The following is a 14849-nucleotide window of genomic DNA, read 5'->3' as shown; positions in this document are numbered from 1 at the left end:
AACTGAAATAACAGTCAAAGTACTTATTTATATATCGAAATAAAACATGTTGGTGTAAACTGTAACAAATAAAAACTATATTTTAATCAAAACAGACATTATACTGTACAAAACAGGGGGTTACAATACAAAATAAACTGTCTACATACTCCAAAAACACAAAGTTTCATCTGTTCTCAGTCAAAAACTAACCGGTACTGTTTCTACCGGGATCCATCTATAATCTAACATAGGAGTGATTAAAGAGTGTTAATGCTTTATTAAATAAACAGTATTCAGACATGTAACATGCTTGTCCAAGGGTTTAAACATGTTAAAATGGAGACAGCTGGTCTAGCTGTGCATGACATAAGAAATAATTAGAGTCCATTACCTAATGGCATTTTTATGATGGAATAAGTTGCAAGCCAAGAATAATGCATTTTAATGAGCAAAAAGTCACTTAGTTTCTGTCTCCCAAATATTTTCTGGTCTCATACATGAAATAACAACGCTTTCTAAGATGCATGACGCATCTGCAAAACTAGTGTATTAAAAACCATTTCAAAAATAGTCATGAACAGGAATGGAAAGGTAAATACATGTGAAAAGACAACGACCGCAAATGATGTTCACTTTGCATAACATGAAGGGATTTGTCCCATTTCTGTGATATAAAACAAAAACAAATCCCTGCAGTGATCCAATTTGAAATCGAAGACTCCCAGTAGACGTGACGAGGTCATCAGAAGATACCGCTTGGCAGCTCCTTGCTAAACATGCCGTCAAAGTCCAGCTCCCTGCTCATCAGATCCTCCTCTACACTCTCCAGTGCCCACTGATGGTCAGTCAGCTCCAGCGCTTCCCACTCGGCCTGAAAAAACAAGGACACATTAAAAAAAAAAAAGGCTAACAAAGGCCAGTCTCAATAGCTAATCACTACAGCACATACCTTAAAGGCTTTATTTGTGTCTGCAGGCATGGCCATGGCGGCGCCGCTCATCTGCTCCTGCATGATCCTCGACTGATCTGCACCTGTGGGGGTTGCATCACATACAGTTAGTTCCATATATGTTTGGACACTGAGAGAATTCTTGTTATTTTAGCCGTTTACATTTGAGTTACAGCTCAGAACAGCAGAACAACCAAAACAGTTAAAAGCTTGAAATGACCAAGACTTACCATTGTCTTGACCTAAAATTAACGAGTACATGCTTCGAAGTCCAAACACGTTCAGGAAATACCATGATGCCGAGCTCACCCTAGATGACGAACGCACACACAAACAGAACAAATTACAAGAAGGTCATACATAGTCATACTTTAAGATGATACATAATGACTAATACAGCATAAAGCTACAGATTTTGTTTTATCAGTTTTACCAAGAAGCATCCAAAGAGAGCAGCTCTATTCCTTGCTGCAGCATGGGCTTGAAGCGCAGTGTGAGAGGGAAGGGAACCTTAGCTGCGAAACAAGAGCACAAATACAAGTTAATGTAAAACGTCCATGTAAATTTGATTGGTTTTTTTTGTGTTTGCCACATTATGCACCACAAGCCGCAACATCCATGAGTGAGTGGGATCATTACTTGTTACAAATCCAGAAAACGTCCAGTTGATCCAGCCACCGATGAGGATCATGGGCAGCACGTTGGTGACATTGCCTTTCATCATGTCTGTCAGCATGCTGGGATCTGTGAAGACAAATGATGAGCAGCAAATGAGCGACAAAACACCCAACAGTTAGTTGGAATAAAGCCAATAGAGGTATGTTCATGAACAGTTTTGTGCACGCCTGTGGGAGCTGCTGCTTTTATAACTATTTAGTTAACTGTTGTTTAAATCTGATCAGATAGAGAGACAAGATTGAGTCTAGCCTGCAGGTCATTCAAAGACCAAGAGTCGTAGTAAAATAGGCTTTTTTTCCCATCCTCAGTCACACACTTGGCACGTTTGACCTCCAGCACTTACTGGATCAAATATGGTAGGTACTTAATTTTATTTCTGACACTGGGGAGCAAGTAAATGAAATCTCTCTTTCTGCTGCTTTGGAAACATCTGACTGTAAAGTAATTTTACATCAATATCAATATAACATGCTTACTCCACTACAGCTGGTCTCAACTTCAAATGAGAGCTGGAGGCATCTCACCAAATAGTTGTAAAAGTAGCATGGCTACATAGCTAGGCTAACCATAGACATGTTAGCTAAAGCTTGCTTGAATATGATATATTTTATTAATTGTTAAGTATATGAAATTACTTTGCAATCAGACGTTAACACACAAATTCTTTGATTGTACCAAATGTGGGCTTAAATATACCACTGGCATCACATTTTTTAATTGGACTCATTCTTGGCCAAAAATAACTATCAAGCAGCTGTTGCCAATAAAAAAAGAAAAAAGATTTGTGTTATGGAATAACAACGACATACTAAACTATCAGGCAACAGCGGCACTGTTGAATCAGCAAATACCTCGGAGCACTGGTCCTTTGAGCGTCCACGGTTTCTTATCCACACAGACCGGTTTAAAAGTACCCTTAGCTATTGTGGACATTACTTTTGACATTGTGATATATGAGAAGAAGAGATACATACTTCTAATTGAATGCAGTGAAACTATTCTGCTCTGTTATGAGTTGGTCAAACGGAAGCATCCTAAACATACGATAAACTAGATCATTTAAATAAGTTTTTGCTTACATTTTGATTTTATATCAGCTTCTTTAAGTAGGGTGGATCACACCATGGACGATGCTATGATCACGTCCTTACCTGTCATCGGGGAGGGAGGAACCACCTTCCTTTTGGTCTTCTTAAAGAATCCATCTTCTTGATTGTTGAAGTAGAACTTCCTCATCAAAAAGGACTAAAACACAGAGAGACCTTTAGTAACACTTCCCTACTTGTTTTAGACATTAAATATAAAAACAATAGCTTCTGCCAGGTGTGCATTTGAAACTGTGAAGGGGACATCTCATCTTGTAATTAATTATTTGTATGCAACATTATAAATAAACACTGCATACCTGTTTGGGAATGTATTTTCCATTTTCTCTGAGAATTCTGCTCCGTATAAGAACCTGACTGAATGCGGAGAAAACCAGTAATTATTTGTTTGAATTGCAAAGATAACTTGATAATATGATCCAGTTTTCACTCACATACCTGTCAGACACTTGCTCTAAGGTCAACTTCTTGTCACTCTGAAGAAGAATGGACACATAATGCCTTATCACCCCAACCAGAAAGGTGATGAAGACAATGGGCAACACCACCCAGAGGCGAATATTGGAGTCCAGCAGAAGCTCCGGCTCGGCCATTCTGTCGGTTAGCTTATTGAGTTAAAGACACAGCAAAGTGACCGTAAGACACGTGTTTTCAGGAGACAAAGTGTAAGTTTAACACAGTGTAGCTTTCATTCAACTGATGTTATACGTGTTGTAACATGCGAGTCAACCACAGAGAGGCGTTATGTCAACGCTACGACTGCAGAGGGATGGGCTGTCATTCTCGCTAGCTAGCTACTAGCGTCGTTCACGTAATGTTAATAATACATATCAAGCTAACAAACTAACACAAAACAGCAACATGTAAGTTTCACGTTTTATAACCTATGTGTTGAAATCACCACCAGCTGTGCACGAAAACGAAACAAAATGAACAAAGCTGACGCTAGCGGTGCGCTAATGTTAACGTTAGCTAGCTGGCTACCTTCTTCCAGGAGTCCCGGTCACAGTAGTCGAGAGCGGGTGAGTCGTCTCAGTGCAGCGGCCACCACCACTCACAGTGCGTCCCTCAGATGCGAAAGACACAACTAAAGCAATGTCTGAGGTAGAAAAACAACTTAAACGATCTTTAACGGTTTCGCATCCACTGCCGCGGCCATAGCGCTGCGCGTGAGCTTCAGGGATGAGAGCTGATTTCTGCTTCTGCTACTTATCTGCACCTCACGCACTGAGACTACAGCGCCACCCAGCGGTGATGGAGGAAGTGTACAGGTACAACGAAATTAAGGTGACTTGAGTACCCCCCTTAGGTGCAGTAGAAGTATTGGAATAAAAAAAATAATAAAAAAGTAAGGAAATGTAAAAAAAAAAAAAAAAAAAAAATAGAATAAAAAATATGTACAAAACTACAAACACTACCATGACATAACGACCGCGTTCACACATAATAAGAAGTCACTGTTATTGCACACCACATGAAATGACTGCACTTGTTTGTGAGAAATTATTGCACATTTGCACATATGAAGTTATTACAAGTTGCGCATATTAAATTATTGCACAGATGTATTGGTATTTGGGCTTATTGTACTGTTTCCTACATGTATGTCTGACAGTGCTGTATGCGATGGAGATGTCAATTTCCCAGCGGGAACCTCCCAAAGTAAAGTTGTCTATTTATCTATCTATCTATCTATCTATCTATCTATCTATCTATCTATTGCACGTTATGAGAATTACTGTATGAATTATTGCACATTATTATGATTATGGCTCTTGCATTGAAGCCATTCCTCAGTCAGTCTGTTAGTGCTTCAGTGTTCTGCTCCATGGAAGTAAAAGACTGCAAGAGGAGTGAATAACACAAACATGCACCTGCCAATTCATTGGGTACACTTTAATTCTAAGTTCATTCTAATGCAATAAACCTGCAGTGAACCTTAGCTTCATGGAGGCTATAAAGTTTGGTTTATTTTTTAATTCTACATAAATTGACAGTGGACATACTGGGTACACTACTGTAAAAGAATGCATTCTAACATAACACAATACCGCACTTAATCCTGCTTCATAGCTTTTTAAATATTCAGTTTGAAGAAATGTGATAATACAACTGTATGTTAATTTTGGAGGACGTAGCTTGTGCTGCTGTTAAAATGTTGACTTAAACACTAAAGTGTTTCTGTTATTTGGCTTGGCCCTAAATGGGGCTGTCAAAATAATACAAACATATGTTGGGACAACACAACACAATTCAGTAGTGCTACAAACCACTGCCTCCAAAGTGAAATTACAGTTGAATCGACAGCTCTCTCAGTTATTTAAACCATAAGATTTTGTGCAAGACTGTTAAATTAGAATGCATTCACTTTCGCATGTGTGCCTAATAAACTGGCAAGTCAATGTAATGTTATAGCTGGAGGACTAAGAACTGGCAATACAGATGTAAACACCTCTTGACCCTGACAATCATACACACAAGGTCAACAACACTACGACCTTATTACATATAGTACAGTCAATAGGTGAACAATTAACATTTTAGCTGATAATCTAAAAAAAGAAGTTTAACTTTTTTCAAACGTTTTATTCTTTACCACATAGTTCGAAGAATGATAAATGAAAGGAGACACGAATAAACTCAACGTTTATCAATTATAATTATTATTTAATACGTTGTTCGCCAATGCGACCAGTAGGTGGCGGTGACGTCCACGTGTCCTGTTTGCTAACGTGGCTTATAAAAAGAAGAAGAAGAAGACTCACGCACATACAGACCGGAAGTGCGCGTAAAAAAGGGAAGCCACAGTTTATCAGGCCGTCATTACAAACACACAGCTGTGCCATCAAAACGGTATGCAACTCTCTCGAACAAGATTTTACGTCTACCTTATGTTAACGTGTGCTAATTTATGCAACGAATGCCTAGTTTATTTCCACTTATCAACCGTTTTCAGAAAACGAACAGCTAGCTAAAGTGACCTTCTTGCTAACTGTATGCGAAGGCCGTCTTGTTTAATTAAGCAGACTGTGTCATGATTTTGCATCTGCACCGAGACAGTTGGTAGAACAGATAGGTTGTTGCTAAAGTCTGAATTGTATATTGTATATTTCTTACTCACTGTCTTTCTTTAAGTTAAATCCGTGATGTACATAGTTTACCTTTAAAAATGGTAAATATGTGTAGTAAAACAACAAATCATCTTAAGGTTTGGAGGTTGTGTTTTATTGCTGACCTGCAAATTCAACTGCTTTACCTTTTTTATGCTTCCACAGAGTTTATTCCCAAACTTGTGTCCTACACTAAACCATGGGGACTGATGAAAGGTAAGATGCATATAATGTGATTATTTTAAACATTTCCTTACTATGTTTATGTCACTGGCAGTGTTTGGATTCTCCTTCAGGCCAAGTCGGGGCGAACGCAGCGGAAGATATGGCTCGGACGGGAGGAGAGACGATCTAGAATGGTGCGAAAGACGAGGCAGAGATGTGGAGAGGGACTGTGATCGACGTTGGGACGACGACAGACACAGAGAGCGCTTCGATGAGCGCAGCCCAGAGGCAAGTAGGAGTTACTGCGCAAGCTCGTGTTACTTGTACTGCTCCGGCAGAAGAATACCCTGCCATACACTGTGGCTCTTTATTCAATCATCACGTCTTGTCTGCAACAGAGGGGCCGTAAGCGACGCAACAGTGACAGATCTGATGAGGAATATGAGGGTGATTATCCAGAGCAGGACTACAAAATGGAGCAGGAGGAGGAGAGCAAGACTATTATGCTCAGGGGTCTCTCTGTTCATGTCACGGAGGATGATGTAAGATCACAATTTTCATTCTACCTCATTCATGCAGCCACTTTTGTTTTCAATTTACAGGAGTGTCTATTCACGGAATATGTAGAGTTTGGGAAATTCAGTTTGTTATCGGAATTCAACTAATATCAGTAAGGTAGAGGCAGCTTAGTTAATGACCAGCCAATGAACAGCAGATGTGTTGAGATGAATTTCATTGTCTGCCTCCATTTTCCAGATTCGCACAGCTCTCGAGCAGCTGCAGGGGCCGCAGCCTGTAGACATACGTTTGATGAAGAAAAGGACAGGTGAGGGATGCTGTTCACAGGAGTGACTCTCTTTCACTTCCATGCTCTTGTTTTACAACCCACTATAACTCCTTTATTTCTATGCCTGAAAAAAAAAAAAAAACTGTCAGAGGTTATTTTGTGTCGCGTAGACAGTCTGGTTTGATGATGCGGTCAGGTAAGGATGTAACTGTATGTTCTATATCCACCACTTTTGGACAGAAGTGAAAAAGCTATGGTAAACTAATTCCACCACCACCCCTCTCACCCTGCCCGCCTCCGTTTTACTTTTGAGTTGGACTGTACAAGCCCATTGTAAGTTTGAATGTTGCCCCCAAAAGCATTCTAACTAACACGCCTCCCGTCTATATTTGAATGCTGTCTCTAGGTGTAAGCCGAGGTTTCGCCTTCGTGGAGTTTTATCACTTGCAAGATTCTACCCGGTGGATGGAGACCAATCAGGTTGCCTCAACAATCACCAAGTCTAGAACTACTCTTGGAGATTAGAGCCCGAATTAGCTAATACCACGATAAAGACACTAACTTACAAAGCTGAAATTGTTTTTCTATTTACTCAGAGAATCTTAGTCATACAAAGCTTGGTTGGTTATTGCTATAGCAGCACGAGCATGAGCAGAGTTTTCAGCCACAAAATCTCAGTCTTTTAACTGCTTAGTTTACTGTTATGACACTGTAGAAAATATAGAAGCTAAATAAGCATTTTGTCTCTTCTTATGAAGAGTATACGTCCTGTTCACAGTGGCCCAAGTTCTTTAGTTTATTTCTGACTGCCCCGTGGGTTTCATAGCACATCCTGCTCCAGCTCAGTCACATGGATAGTTTCTCACCTCCATTTAACATCCGAAGATTGGAGTGAGACGGGGATGAGCTGGCAGCACTCCGGTCCCAAACACTTAGACGCAGTTTCCCTCGTACCCAGAACCGCAGTTCTCTCTCTGAACTTCTCTTCCTGCCTCTGTTCCCTTTTACTCCCCGAGACGCTCCACCTGAGCAGCGAGTGTAAATCTAGCCACTCTTTCCCGTTCCGGCTGCTCTCACTGATTGGGTGGGGTAGTGGCAGGACCTGACCTGCTTCTTTGGCTGCAACGCGTCGAATTTTGATATAACTGGTGGCTTTTGACTCCACAGAACAAGTTGGTGATCCAGGGGAAAAGCATTGCCGTGCACTACAGCAACAGGAAACAGAAGTTTGAAAATTGGCTGTGCAATGCTGTGAGTGATGTTTCCAACTGTGATTCCAATTGGTCTCTTTTTTTTATTTTTTATATATATATAACAAAAATAACACCGTTACTGGTTGTTTCAGTGTGGTCTGTACAATTTTCGGAAGAGACTGAAGTGTTTCAGGTGTGGAGCAGCAAAAGTAGGTGAGTTGTTGGCGAAAGTGTAGCTTAGTTTGTTCTCTGTTAGAGTCTGCATCTCCTACACCGTGTTACTGGCTTGTGCCAGCTGTTCATTTATGTGCCTCTCCCTGTCATTGCTGAGTTTAGGAGACTCTCCTGGAGTAAACGGTTCAAATGTTGAGTCTCAACAGCCAGGAGAATACTGTGGAGACAGTAAGTACGCCACATACTAAACTATTACGTTCTCCTTATACACACACGTTCTCTATTTATTAACAACAGCTCTTTATTTTTTTCACAGCAATAATTTTGAGGAACATCGCCCCACTGTCAACTGTCGATGGAATTTTGAACTTACTGGCGCCGTACGCCAACCTGTCCGCCAGTAACATCCGCCTCATTAAAGACAAACAAACAGGACAGAACAGAGGCTTTGCCTTTGTCCAGCTCTCATCCCCCTTGGTATGTTTAATGTTCGCTGATGTCCTCGGTGTGTTTCTGTTTGGGTTGTACACCCATATCATAAAGTGTCTTTATTTATTTTTGTTCGTATAGGAGGCTTCTCAGCTGCTCACCATTCTCCAGGGCCTTCAGCCTCCTCTAAAACTGGATGGAAAAACTATCGGTGTGGACTATGCCAAGAGTGCTAGGAAGTGAGTCATCACACACACTCTGTTTGAGTCAGCTTCCTGTGAATACCATATATTGCATGCAGGTTTTTTTGGATCTTCACAGTATGATGTGCTACACATACAAGTTCTGCAGCTAGTTCAGTTGTCCTAAAATTTAGACCGTTATGTTCTCCTGGAGGCTGTCCTGCACAGAGGGGCAGAGGGTCAGAAACAAACATAGTTGTGCAAATAGGGGAATAATTTTGATCCAGTAAGGGCTTCAACATTAAGACTCAGCATAAATAATCACTGTCCTTTGCAGAGACTCTGCGCAGCCTGATGGGATCAGAGCAAATGCCCTGTCTGTTGCCAGCACGGCCATAGCTGCTGCTCAGTGGTCATCCAGCCAGGTATCGGGATTTTACATCAGTTTTTTATTTAAGAAGGTTGAATGAAGGTTAAGAAGGTTGAATGCCTAACATATCTAACATTTATCTATAGTGCTTTGGACAAAATAAATGCACTTGCTTCTGCCATATAATGTATTACATCTTTCCAGCTTTTTTCCAGCACATTGTTTTAATGAACTAGTCAGTGTGGTCGAGTATCAGCGTCTCCTGCCAACATAGGCGTATCTGAGCAACACGAGTATCCCTTTGGAGGCCTTTTCTTTATCTCATGTCCAGTATTTCCTCCCTCGCTCAGCAGCTCTTGGTGAAAAATCCCAGTCAGTTTTTTCTTTTCCATTCATTTACTTTGGCTTCCCTCCACGTCATGCTATACAAGCAGTATGCAGTCCATTTGCTTGCTAGGCTATCCACAGTTTTATATAGGGGGCCATAGGGACCTGAATTTAACAAATTACAAGAGGATTTTAAAGCAACAAAATACATAAAGTTCATCCAAGTGGGAATGTTGATATTAGAGAGTCATTTAATTCCACTGAAGCAGTGATTACTTAGTGGAGCTTAGAGTGTAAATTTTTTTAAACTGACTTGACAAACGGCATGGCTTAACTGGAGTACTGTGTTACTGACTTTGTCACAAACCTGCTTTCATCCTTACAGTTACAGCAAAGCTCAGGTGCCACTTCTGATTACATCGCTCTTCCAGAGGCCTATGCACAACAGACGCAGGTCAGTTTACGACCCGCTTTATCGTGGCAATGGCTTTAACAAGAGAGACCGGTGACTGATGTAATGTCAACCACTTCCTCTGTCTTAGGTGCAGAATTATCAAGTATGGCCGCAGCAGCCAGCAGGCGTGCCTTCAGTTGTTGGCGACGGACTACTTGGAGGTACTAAGAGGTGTCAATCGCTCACAGATATTTTAGGAGCTTTTCATGCCGAGGCTGAGATTGCTAACTTTTATTATTACTGTCAACAGCCGCTCCAGGAATAAAGACTTTGATCCCTGCGGCTGCTGGTCTGGTCCTGTCCCAGGCGGCTCACGTTTACCAGCCTCTCATCATCAGCCAGCCTGCCATACAGGTATAGGTGTATAAACGCGGCATCTACGCAGTGCCGTCTGCGCGTGATCTGTTATTTATCCCTCTGGTATTTTGCAGTGAATGCAAATATTAATCGTGATTCTTTTTCTGCTCACTTTCACACATCACATCAGCTAGTGAGGCCGCTTGTTGCAGCACAACAGGTTGCTAGTGTTTGTACCACATCGTCGGTTGCACCATCACCTTCCACTGTCGAAACAACGGTCTCTGCTGCCACGACTGCTACCACAACAGGTGAGACTAGTTAACTGCAGAGTGGCTCTTCTGTGTAGGAATGACTGCATCTGAATGAACTGTATTCAGATCAAAAAGTATTTTTTCTTGTTGTTTTATGTTTGCCTCCTTTTTGTATTTGCAGCTGTCCCTGATATCTCCACATACCACTACGATGAGTCTTCAGGTTACTATTACGATCCACAGACAGGCCTGTACTACGATCCCAACAGCCAAGTACGTATGATGCAGTCTGACTGGATGCACAAAACATACTGTTTCTGCTGAACTGATAGTTTACGTAGTTTTGCTTTTCTTCTACAGTACTACTATAACTCTGAGACTCAGCAGTACTTCTACTGGGACAGTGAGAAGCAGACATACATCCCTGCTCCGGCTGAAGTCGACACGAGCACGGCACAAGCGGCTACGTCCAACGCCACAGCTGGCTCCTCAACCACAGGCGGCAAAGAGCCCAAAGAGAAAAAAGAAAAGCCCAAAAACAAATCTGCACAGCAGGTAAATGCTCTTTTTAAGAATTCTTCTTTTTTTTTTAATTAATATATTTTTCATTGGCTTTTAAATATATATTTTTATTTATATTAAATTGCAGATTGCGAAGGACATGGAACGTTGGGCAAAAAGCTTAAATAAGCAAAAAGAAAGTTTTAAGAGCACCTTCCAAGGCTTAGGGCCTTCTAAGGAGGAAGAAAGGAAAGAGTCTGCAGCTGCTGATGCAGGTTTCACTCTGTTCGAGAAGAAGGTAGAGTAATAGTATTCTTTTGGGCACTTGCCAGTACCTAGTATCAACATGAGTATTTATTAATAACAATATGTGCACACATCTACTTAAACACACTTTCCCTGAGGTCAAGTACAGTTACAGTTCAGTATAGTGGAATATTTTCTTGTACATCTGATGAGAGCTGCATCTGAGCTGTTTCTTCACTGCTCCTTTATCTGTTTCTTTCGATCACAAGATCTCACTTTTCTGGTTAACTTCTCACACCGAGCCAGAACAGGCCGCTCCTTTTCCAGAAGTGTCGGCTGACTCATCAGTGAAGAGCTCATGTTCTGACACAAATTCTCTCAAGAGATGCTTTGCTCTGGGTTTATGACTGTATGGCAAACCAAACCGTCTGGGTAGTACATTACCACACCTAATGTTGGTTACTTATTGTATTCCCTGATTATTTCGGTACAAGTTCACAAGTGCAGAATCTGAATATGCTATCAACGCTAGTATTTGTATTATGCACAGATCAGCCACATCATTAAAACCACTGACAGGAGAAGTAAATAACATTAATCATCTTGTGACAATTCAGTGTTCTGCCGGGAAACCTTCGGACCTGGCATTCATGCATGTGGATGTTACTTAGACATGTAGCACCCACCTAGACCAGACCAGGCACCCCCACCCCATAGCAATGCCACTCCTTGATGGCAGCAGCCATCCTCAGCAGGATGCAGCCTGACACAGACACACACACAAAAACACTTTAGGAACAACTAAACAAAACATGAAGAACAGCACAAGGACCTGGCCTCCAAATTTACTAGATCCCAAACTGATCAAGTGTCTGTGGGATGATCCACAGAGACCCCTCCCCTCAAAGGCCCCCACTAACAATATTCTGTTGGCAGACACCACAGGACACCCTCAGAAGGCCCATGTCCATTCTCTGATGAGACGAGGGAGACCTACACAATATTAGGAAGGTCATAATGTTATGCCTGATCGGTGTCTGTATCCAAAGGAAACCATATTTCCATCTGCCTACGTTAATTTCTACTTTTCAGGCTCAAAAATTATCATTACCAGACACCATTTCTAGCCTCTGAAACGATATTAGGTTTTTATTTATAATTAACATGAGTTTAGAGACTGGCCTTGTTGTGTTGTGTTGTGTTAGATAGTTATTTATTGACTACATTCGTTGCCTTTCAGCACATTGGAGGTTTTGACATGCCATCCCTTATGACTGAACAGTTTAAGGCCACAGAGCCGGAGATATCGACTAAGGTTTGTTGTCCCTGTGCCAGTGTTTCCATAGTCCACTGTTAATAAACAAAACAAATCCAGCGACGCGCTTCATTCGTCTGTTTTTATATCACAGAGTGATTTGGTTGCTGCTTACAATGGGGACAGCGACCCAGAGGAGGGTGGCTCATACAGAGCAGCGGACGAGGAGGGAAAAATAACAGACTGGAAGAGGATGGTTTGCATGCTTTGTCGACGACAGTTCCCCACCAAAGAGGCTCTGCTGCGTCACCAGCAGCTCTCTGACCTCCACAAGGTGAGGATGGCCAACAGCAGGTGTTTAATGTGCAAGTAGCTGTGAACATTGTGGGCTTTGCCATCTGTTCAGTGCACAAAGCTTCCTTTCAAACTGGAGGTAACATTTATTATGGAAAACCTTACATTTATATGTGATTATGTTGTTTGTTTTTGTTCTGATTTGACTGTTTTAAATCTATTGTTTGTAGCAAAACCTGGAAATTCAGAGAAGGTCGAGGCTTTCAGAGGCTGAGCTGGAGGAGCTGGAGAGAAAGGAGACTGAGGTATTAGTCTCAAGTTTATAAACTTTTTTCTAAATCATTGATTCTCCAGTTTGAACATGTATTTATAAGTTTTGTTGTCATTTTAACAGCTGAAATACAGAGACAGAGCTGCAGAAAGACGGGAGAAGTATGGTGTCCCTGAACCTCCTGCACCGAAGAAGAAATTCTACCAACCACCAGCTCAGACAGTGTAAGTGTAGTTTACACTTTGAGCTGATGAATGTTGTTAATTTATCCTTTTAAAAGTCGATGTTTTTGACGATTCCTGTCGTTCATCATCAATAGAAACTACGAACAGCCCACCAAAGACGGCCTAACGAGTGACAATATTGGGAACAAAATGCTGCAAGCGATGGGCTGGCAGGAGGGGAAAGGTCTGGGGCGCCACCAACAAGGCATCACTGCTCCCATCTCGGTGAGAAATCAAAAACAATTCGCAGCTTCTTCTTCTAAAAAAAAAATAAACGCCAATCCCCCCTGCTTCCTTTTAACAGATGGAATCCACATTGAACATGTGTTCCTTTTCTTTAGTTGCAAAGCAATTAGCGCTGGTACCTGAGGGGCACCTGCTTCCGGTCTGTCTCCTCTAATAACCGTCCTCTCCACACACAGGCTTCATTAAGGACCAAAGGCACTGGCTTGGGAATTAAAGGAAGCTCGTATGAACTCTCTGCGTCGGACACCTACAAGGATGCTGTCCGTAAGGCCATGTTTGCACGTTTCACTGAGATAGAGTGAACTGCAGAGAGGAAGGTAATCTCGCTGTGAACTGTGAAAACTTGGTTTTGTGGCCAAGCCCTTTGTACAAATGGTTTCTATACCGTCAGTGTAAATAAATAGATTTTTTTAAATACATATACTTAGATATTTTCTCAGCCAAAATATGTTTTGAGTGTTCAGTGTAATGAACATGTACATTTTGTATAGCGTTGGCACATAAACCTATGTTGTCCCGTTGAGTCCTGTTGAGTCAATGTGGTGATTAAACTTTCCTTTTGTGCTCACCGACACAAGGTTTTCTTCTTTTTTTTTTTTCCAAGGACTGTTATTCAGAATAATTTAAATGCAAAGCAGCCAGAATCGATATTTATTTAAAGGGCCAAGTGGTCAGAAAATGTATACTTAGTCTTTACTTGAAGGTGTCTGGTTGTCCCTCCAGGGCTTTATGCTTTCACTGATTTCACAGCTCAGATCTTCCGGTCTAGTCTTGACTTGGGATACAAAGAGTTGATTTGAGCTTATATGCTATTTTTTGACGCCCTGTACCTCCGACTGCACAGCCTGGGCATCGGCTGTCAAATGAGTCTTGTACATCCATGCGTAGCCGCGATTTTACGTAACAGTCTCCAGTTTCAGGCCCTTACATAGCTGTCACAGTACGTAAAAGATAAATGTAGTGACTTGCCGAGCCTGGAACTGCTTTATGTGAGTGCTTGTTTCGTCCATTATATCTGCAGTCCTTACTGTCTGAGGGGATAACTGTGTGTATAAATATAACCTTATACTGTATGCTTATTATACAGATACTTGTTTACCTGGTGAGACGTTGCATTAAAATCACAGCTGAATCTCTATTATTACTTCATGTCCTGTTTTTCCGGGGTAGAATGTCAGTGTTTTAAAGGGGAACTACTGTTTTTTTACAACCCGGACCTTATTTCTGGCATAAAATACAGTCGTTTACTCACCCATATAACTTTTGTGTAATTTGTATTCCTTCCGGAGATAATTAGATCAGCATATATCTATGTAGTGGGAGTGACTGGGGCACCGAAACGCAGCCTCTAAATA

The 14849-nt window shown here is 41.4% G+C and overlaps 2 protein-coding genes across 2 annotated transcripts; one reads left to right on the top strand and one right to left on the bottom strand.

The window, feature by feature from the left end:
- Nucleotides 1-55: 55 nt before the first annotated feature.
- emc3 (ER membrane protein complex subunit 3) lies at nt 56-3943 on the bottom strand. The gene is made up of 9 exons (XM_084542265.1): nt 3700-3943; nt 3154-3320; nt 3015-3072; nt 2761-2854; nt 1571-1675; nt 1365-1446; nt 1162-1241; nt 932-1014; nt 56-853 (listed from the first exon to the last, which is right to left on the bottom strand). Exons 2-9 carry the CDS (start codon nt 3306-3308, stop codon nt 725-727), a joined length of 786 nt encoding a protein of 261 aa, XP_084398391.1. The 5' UTR covers nt 3309-3320; nt 3700-3943; the 3' UTR covers nt 56-724.
- Nucleotides 3944-5497: 1554 nt separating this feature from the next.
- Nucleotides 5498-14626, top strand: LOC311487250 (RNA-binding protein 5-like). The gene is made up of 25 exons (XM_084543454.1): nt 5498-5568; nt 5991-6041; nt 6122-6278; nt 6389-6532; nt 6747-6816; nt 7184-7257; nt 7945-8028; nt 8123-8183; nt 8307-8372; nt 8461-8621; nt 8715-8812; nt 9093-9180; nt 9838-9906; nt 9995-10067; nt 10157-10260; nt 10394-10514; nt 10639-10730; nt 10818-11012; nt 11107-11256; nt 12445-12519; nt 12614-12793; nt 12984-13058; nt 13148-13248; nt 13344-13473; nt 13671-14626. The coding sequence occupies exons 2-25, from the start codon at nt 6025-6027 to the stop codon at nt 13794-13796; spliced, it is 2511 nt and encodes an 836-aa protein (XP_084399580.1). The 5' UTR covers nt 5498-5568; nt 5991-6024; the 3' UTR covers nt 13797-14626.
- Nucleotides 14627-14849: the final 223 nt, after the last annotated feature.

The sequence above is a fragment of the Chelon labrosus genome (assembly GCF_963514085.1).
Source record: "Chelon labrosus genome assembly, chromosome: 4".
In the NCBI taxonomy this organism is placed as follows: domain Eukaryota; kingdom Metazoa; phylum Chordata; class Actinopteri; order Mugiliformes; family Mugilidae; genus Chelon; species Chelon labrosus.
This window is presented reverse-complemented; position numbering and strand designations above follow the sequence as displayed.

Coding starts and splice junctions, on each gene's coding strand:
- emc3 (XM_084542265.1), bottom strand. CDS start 3,308: ATGGCCGAGCCGGAGCTTCTGCTGGACTCCAATATTCGCCTCTGGGTG. Junction 3,073..3,153: donor TTAGAGCAAGTGTCTGACAG/GTATGTGAGTGA, acceptor CTCCGCATTCAG/TCAGGTTCTTATACGGAGCA. Junction 1,447..1,570: donor GTTTTCTGGATTTGTAACAA/GTAATGATCCCA, acceptor CTTGTTTCGCAG/CTAAGGTTCCCTTCCCTCTC.
- LOC311487250 (XM_084543454.1), top strand. Junction 6,817..7,183: donor TTTGATGAAGAAAAGGACAG/GTGAGGGATGCT, acceptor TGCTGTCTCTAG/GTGTAAGCCGAGGTTTCGCC. Junction 8,813..9,092: donor TATGCCAAGAGTGCTAGGAA/GTGAGTCATCAC, acceptor TGTCCTTTGCAG/AGACTCTGCGCAGCCTGATG.